Raw genomic sequence first — 7,539 nt, forward strand, 5'->3', positions numbered from 1 at the left:
GCCGTATCTCACTGAAACCACTGAACCAAGCGCAAACTGAGTGTCGTGTTGTCACAGGAATGTGCGTGTGTTCATTTGGTGATGCAAAAAAAAAAAAAAAAAAAAAGCATAAAGTTGATTTTAATCTGCGGTTGAGTCTCTTTTACACTGCTGGAATTTCAGTCACTAGAACACAGAACACAACCTAAGAACACCTGTTCAGTCAGTCAAATTCATTTCACTTCAGTCAGCTGAGTATCTGAAGCGATTTATTTATTTATCAGGCTGGGGGACAGTAAATGGATCCAGTTTAAAGTGTCAGACCTCTAATGTGCAGCCGTCACCTCAGAATTAAACAGTGCGCTAAATCTCAAGCTTAACAATTTTCAGCAGCACTACACTTTGTTTTATTAGTATATATTCATGAGCTTTATACATTTTTAAACACCATTCGATAACGTCTTTGGAGTATAGATGGCATTGACAGGGATCATTTTATGTTAGATGACCCGTGAAACGTCCCTGTTAGATTGGTTAGGTCCTGTCAACGCCACCACTTTCAGGTGTGCGTAGGGGAAACCCTGGGTTAACTAACCAGCTTCGTGTAATCGTTTATACTGACCGCCAATGTTAGGGTAAGTGAATCAAAAAAAAAATACCCTGGGTATGCTGAACTCTCTTCGTAGTGCAGGGCCCAGGCCTCTAGAGGTGGCTGTCACCGGAAATAAATCCGATGTAGGGTATGGACGTTGGTCTTGAACAACAGGACGTCACAGACGGCTGTCGTGCGGACTTAATGTTAAATCTGTTTAGCGTCTCTCTAAGGTTACTGTCTAATAAGGTCGCCAGTAGTTTTACACTAAATAGAATTACCAGTTTTGTAGTTAAACATAGTAATTTTACTGCATTGGCTGTTGTTTCGCGACGTAAGAACACATTATACGGTCCTTCGTGTGATTAAAAACGAGCGCACCCCGTTTGGAAGAAACCACCCTGATCCCGTCAGGGAGCCGAGAGAGGAGGGGGAGAGCACAACAAACGCATTTACAGTGAATTTCCGCCGAATTAATTAAACGAAGCTCACTCAAGAAACCATCAGTTCCCGGTAAGAGATAATCGCTAATTCAGTTGCGTTTAATTGTGATGATATTATAAAAGTCATCGCTGATTGGCTCGGCAGGATAAAAAGGCGACACACGCCCGTCATAATATGTTAACGGGCGTGTGTACGGTTATGTTTGTCTAAGCGCACGGAAAGGATAATGCAGTGATGCATTTTGATGTTTGTGAAACCTAAATGCTTTTTCTTAATTATTCTTAATCAAATTATGGGAGAATAATGCGTTTGATCCTCTTGGATATCTTTAAAATTTAAATAGAACACGGACTAAATAAGGGTGTTGCGGCTGTAAGGCTTATATAAATATATAAATAGATAGCGCTACAGTTGTGTCTTGTTTTTTGCATCTCGGACCTATACAACACACTGAAAATGAAGGAAATGAGTTTTATATACATATCAATTCATTTATTTTTATTTTTCACTTTGATCCCCTTTTCATTTTAGGGCCGTGATGGGGAGGTTGTGTGAGATGACTGTTGTGTCTCTTCTTATCATGGCGCTTTTGAACACTGAGTTAACATGGGCTAAAAGAGGTAGCAGCAGCAGGGGAAAATCCTCATCCAGCACCAACAAGGGTTGGACAAATTCGAAGACATCCAACACTCAGCCAGGAAACTACCCTCGTCAACCACAGAGTCCTAATCGAAACACCAATCCTTATCCTGCTGGTGGAAGTTACCCGTTTCCCAAACAAAACCAGCCAAGTTATCCAGGTGCTGGAAGTAACCCAAATCAGTCTCCTGGCAGAGTGAATCCCGGAGGTTATCCAAACCAGAACCCTGCAGGTGGATACCCTGCAGGTGGATACCCAGCAGCTGGAGGGAATCCTAATCAAAACCCAGGGAGAGGAAATTATCCAAATCAATATCCACCTGCCGGTTATCCGAACCAGAACCCTGCAGGTGGATACCCTGCAGGTGGATACCCTGCAGGTGGATACCCAGCAGCTGGAGGGAATCCTAATCAGTACCCAGGGAGAGGAAATTATCCAAATCAATATCCACCTGCTGGAGGCTACCCCAACCAATATCCAGGCAGAGCTGGTACCAATCCCGGAGGATATCCTAATCAGTACCCTGCTGGAGGAGGTTATCCGAACCAGAGTCCAGGAAGGAATTATCCTTACCAGTATCCAGGTGGATACCCAGTCCAAACAGGAAACACACGACCGGGTTGGAATGTGCCTGGTACATATCCAGGAGGTTACCCTGGTGGAGCGGTTGGTGGTTACCCCAACTGGAACCCAAGTAATAAGATCCTCAGTCCCCGCTTTGGTGGAGGAGGCTATGGATATGGTGGTTATGGGATGGGAGGGTCACCTTTCTCTCGTTCCGTGCAGGGCATGGGGCACATGCCCAAGTCCACAGGTTTTGCCAAAAAAGCCATGATGGCCGCAGGTGTTGGTGCTTTGGCTGGAATGGCAGTTGGATATGGATTAGGACGCTTCCCTCGACCGCATTTCACTTTCCGTAACCCCGAAGAGGAGTACTACTACAATAATTACATGTACCGTCGTTATGGCTCCCAGTCAACAGACCAAAAAGACTTTAGTGATTATGTCTACAAGCTTCCTCCACGGGCTGAGACTTATGAAGCCTTCATGAGTCGCTGCATGAATTCGACCAATAGTCGTAAAGATCAAGGCTCTTCCACCTCTAAGAGTGGAGCTGAGAACGAGGATGACGACACCGTCAGCATTGAGGAGATTGGGTACCCAGCCCTGATTGAGCAAGTGAAGTCACGGCGCTGTGTAGAAGAGTACATGAAGTACTCAGAGCAATTTATGCAGGAACGTAAAGCTGAACAACAGTATCAGCCAAGTCGCTGTAGCCCTCTGAGCTATGGGTTGATTCATCTTCTCACTTCCTCCATTGTGCTGTTGTCTAGCATGCTCCTGCTCCAGTGAGAAAACAGGCTCAGGCTTTCTACTTCCTCTATTATATGTGCACATTCACAGCCTGCTTATTTCACAGTGCATCCATATTGCAAATCATAGCTGTATACAATACAATCAATTAATACTTATTATATAACAAAGCATTGACATGTACACATAAATGAAAGTGTCAGTTTTGGATGCAGCACTCAGTTTAAAGTGTTACAGTTAGATCATCAGTGTTTTATGTGCACTAATATGCTTCAGGAAGACTAACAGGGCAGTTTTTTCATAGTTCATATGTTGGTTGTTGTTGTTGCTGTTGTAATTGGAGGTTGAAGTGGGATTTGGCAGGTGGGTGAACCCTAAGATTCCCCACCTGTCAAATGCAGAGGTGCAGCATGAGAATTAGTTAGAAATAAGTAATATGATAACTTGTTTAGTGAGAGAGATTTTTTTCATTTATTACAGGCTGTGATCAGCTGACTGTATAATCCTAGAATAAAAGGTAGAATTAGGTGAGTGGATCTCACAAATCAAATCAAAAATAACCACCTTAAATGTAATAATTGATATTATATATCACGTCTGCTACCCTTGATGTAATCTAACATTGACCATGGACAGCCTGCTCTGTACCAGTCCAGTATAGTGAATCACTGTAAACATCACCATAGTACTGCAAACTAACCAGTTTTGCAACCTTTGAGTTAGTATACTTCAGTTGGTTATGCAGTAATTCAGCAACGCATCATGTGCAGGTGCATCTAAGAGCCGATTTAAGAGCTCTAAAGTGAATTAGGACATTATAATTTAAAAATTTTCAGGTTATCAAATTTCTCATGTTGCAGTCCTTACCTTTCCTGCCTTTAATACATCTTTCCCCATCTCTGATAGTGTCACATGTTAGCGTTTCTTCTTCTCACCCTGGGAAATACAGCAATTGTACCTTTTAGCTGGCTGAGGATGAGAAGGAAAAAGGGATTTCTTGAGGGTGTAAAGCTGGCTGTGGGATGTATCATTGTTCTCTTCTTACTGAGCAAATTTCCCTGCCATCATTGGAAGCAACACCAAATTGCAGCACAAGAAATATGAACTCCTTTGACAGTAACATGCATTAACCCACCTATCAGAAATCCTCATTAATTAAAGGTGTCGGGATGCTGCTCTGGAACATTGCGGCCCAATTTTAACCCCTGTTTATAATCTGTGATAATGTTTGAAGCAGTCTCTTCGGAGTGTTTAGGTTTTATGTGTAGGTTTGCGTTGTTATGTAATAATTTTTACAGATTTCTACATGATAATAGAGCATTCCTCATAAATAATTCAGACATGGATCCCTCATGCCTTCCAAACCTTCTAGCTTTACTGAGCAGTGGAGACAGAAATCAAAATAAATCTAAAGGTGGAAAGAACCATCCAATTATTCCTAGTTCTCAACAATGGCTTGCATGTAATAGCTTTTTACAGAGAGTAGACAGGGGTTACGGCGGGTCCTTAAAAGAGCAGAAAATGACGTCAACAGTGGCGTTGCTACCTTGCCTGCAGTAGCTGAAAGCGGTGTAGTTGACAACAGCATGTGTTGCTTTAATCTGTGCCGTCTGAACAGATGTAATATTTTATCTGTATTTCCTAATCACGTCATCAGATTCCCTTTAGTGTCTTAACTGTATATAGCTGGACGAGACTTAAAGTGCATCTGGTAGCTCTGGAACTGCATTCCTTTATCCTGTTGCTTTCTGCCATTTTGTGTATGACTCATTAGAAGATTTGTGCCCATAAAACCACTGGTTTTATATCCGTGTCCCCTGGCATATTGTAACTTTCCAAACACACTTATTTTCCAGTCGTCTGCTCTAGAGCCGGTCATTGTTTCCATCTTCCTCCGATCTCCTACATTTTCTTGTAGCATGGGGAAATAGTCTCAGAAGGCCAGATTTTCTTGAGTATGTAAATACTGCTGTTTGTTTTCTTGCCCTGGCTGTCATGGTTCAGTCGCTAAGATAATGACTACTAAAATGTGTTTTCCTTTTTTTTCGCGCTTGCTTTAAGAGTAGGTGTTATTATTTGTGGGGACTTTTTGTGATTATTTTACTTTTCTACTTTGTTTTTATGATCCTGTTTTATTTTTTTCCCCCCATTCCCAAGTTTTGTAAAGTAATCTGGAAAAATAGCATGTAAATTAGGTCTGTAAACTGTCAATGATGCCACTTTCAAGGGATTTTAAATAACAAATATATTGTACAGTGCAGTGATTGTATGTTCCCTTTCATATGTATACTGACATTGTCTTGTATATTGCTTTTTTTTTTTTTTTTTTTTTTTTAATATCCAGCCAGACTTTCACATTTCTTTTAATCTCTCCTGTTAATAAGCTTTCATACTCGACTGTTCATGTTTTCATTTTTGATTGATTCTGGCAGAACAGTTTAAGTTGATGAGAAATTAGAGTTCCGCCAACGCTGTGGAATATCTATGAAGTGCACTTATTTCCCCCTGAGTTCTGGATATTCTGTAACTTTGTAACTGAGCTCATATTACCATCGTGAACATCTCTGGTTTTTGACTCAGAAACTGTAAACATTTTGTGTTATTCATCAAATGTTATGACTGACATGGTTTATTATAGTTTATTGTGGATATCTATGTGTTAAATAAAATAAATTACAAAATTCTTTCTCTGGCTTGCCTCAAACATATTTTGGGCTCAGACCCAAACTAGCTGCACCAGTTAGTTGACTGACAGACTTTTAAATTTTATTTATTTATTTATATATGTATGTGCAATTTTTCAAATCACATACATATATCACATACTACCTGTCGCACAGGTAGTCGAGCATCCGTGCATGCCATCGCAAGAAGGTTTGCTGTGTCTCCCAGCGCAGTCTCAAGAATGTGGAGAAGATTATCAGGAGAGGGGGCTCTACAGCAGGGCTGGACAGAATCGCAGAAGGGCATCAACCCAGCAGCATGTGTCGTGGTCCCAGTGTTTTGAGTCTGTTTACTCACATTAAGTTGCTAAAATTCTGTAGTTCAACAGTTATGTAAAGTTAAACTATTTTCAATAAGAGACTTGAAAACCTAATTATTTAAATAAATGAAACAAACACAGTAGAGATTATTAGTTCAGAAGAGCTTTAATTTAATTTGATAAACAGCTGCTTTCTCATTAATTAAATGGTGGATCACACGTCTCTTATCCAAGCTGCTGTAAGAAAAGGCACCACATGTCCCAGTTTGAGAAAGAGGTGAGTCACTGGAGCAGGGGCAGCCCCTTTAATGAGGGCTCTCCAGAGAGAATGGTTGTGGTATCCTTGGCCTTGCTGGAGGTAAAGCTGTTGATCTTGCTCAGAGACGGCTGTCTTGTGGCAATAATGATTTCTGCACCCATGCTTTGGCTTTCCAAGAAACCCTAGCCCGTACCCGGTGCCTGTACCTCCCAGCATCCCAGCAGCTGCTGCTCCTGCCCACTTAACGCCCTGCTTGGAGAGGCCTCGATTCTGAGAGGGCGGCTCTTTGTTACCGGCACCGCGACCCTTGAAGCTGCCTCCTCGCTTACTGTATGCATACTGTGCACCTGGACACAAAGCTGCAATAAGCAGCATCCAAACCCACAGTGAGAGAAGCTTCTGCTGACCCGCCATGAAAGGAGAGCTGCAAAAATACAAGAGATGAGGATGGGGGACCTGAACTTTAGAAATTTAATAAAGATGATGCTATTAAAATGATACTACACGCTGTGAATGATCCTTTAAGACATGCAGGGAGGACGTTTGTGAAAACATATTGGCAGTCAGTTCATCTGGCAATAAAGCTTTTGATTTCCTGCAGCTCAACAACAAAAGCCACATGCTCTCTAACCCTGACACAACAGACATCTAGAACGGTCCACATGTTCTGTAAACACTGGGATTAGCTCGGCATTATGTGGCACATTTGTTCTCCCTTTCATGAGGCATTTTTTTCTCCTAGCTCTGACAAACAGTGCTTGCCATATAAGTTATTACAAAACATATCAGTAATGTATTGTCTTATATTTTTAAAAGAGTAACTGCATGTACATTATTGGAAAAACATTTTGGAAGGGGGCATTTTTTAAAAGGTTACATATATTAAACAAAATCTGATTAAAAATGTAAAATTATGCATTGGTAGCAACTTATCCTGCTATAAAAAATAATTTTTTCTTTATTTTAGTTTTAGTTTAGTTTAGTTTTTTTGTTTTTTAGGGAAACAGAATTCATTTACCTTTCTTAAGAGTCACTGAAGTTCTGGAGCAGCTGTTCCTTTTCAAACCACAGCACTCAGAGTGCAGCACAGCAGCCTGGTGGTTTACATCTTCATTTCCATACCATCATCCAGCCAACAAAGTCTGCCCCCCCCTCCAAAAAAAAAAAAAAAAAGCCTGCTTTGCTATTGGTTCTGCATCAATAATACAGAACAGGCTCAATGTTTTTGCTGATGGTGGACTTTCACATGCAGTGTGAGTTCTCTCTCATTACTCAGCAAATCAAAATGAGTGTAAACTAACACACATCATTTACTAAAAATTTCATTT

General features: G+C 41.0%; 1 protein-coding gene across 2 annotated transcripts; it reads left to right on the top strand.

Annotated features, from left to right (window-relative positions):
* The first annotated feature begins 804 nt into the window (after positions 1–804).
* LOC115789057 (prisilkin-39-like) lies at positions 805–5,653 on the top strand. 2 transcript variants are annotated; one of them, XM_030742236.1, is made up of 3 exons: positions 805–1,084; positions 1,547–3,044; positions 3,452–5,653. In XM_030742236.1, exon 2 carries the CDS (start codon positions 1,554–1,556, stop codon positions 3,006–3,008), a length of 1,455 nt encoding a protein of 484 aa, XP_030598096.1. In that variant the 5' UTR covers positions 805–1,084; positions 1,547–1,553; the 3' UTR covers positions 3,009–3,044; positions 3,452–5,653. The 2 variants fall into 2 exon arrangements, with proteins under 2 accessions (XP_030598096.1, XP_030598095.1); XM_030742235.1 differs by having other exon boundaries at positions 1,547–5,653.
* Positions 5,654–7,539: the final 1,886 nt, after the last annotated feature.

The sequence above is a fragment of the Archocentrus centrarchus genome, chromosome 12, assembly GCF_007364275.1.
Source record: "Archocentrus centrarchus isolate MPI-CPG fArcCen1 chromosome 12, fArcCen1, whole genome shotgun sequence".
Taxonomy (NCBI): domain Eukaryota; kingdom Metazoa; phylum Chordata; class Actinopteri; order Cichliformes; family Cichlidae; genus Archocentrus; species Archocentrus centrarchus.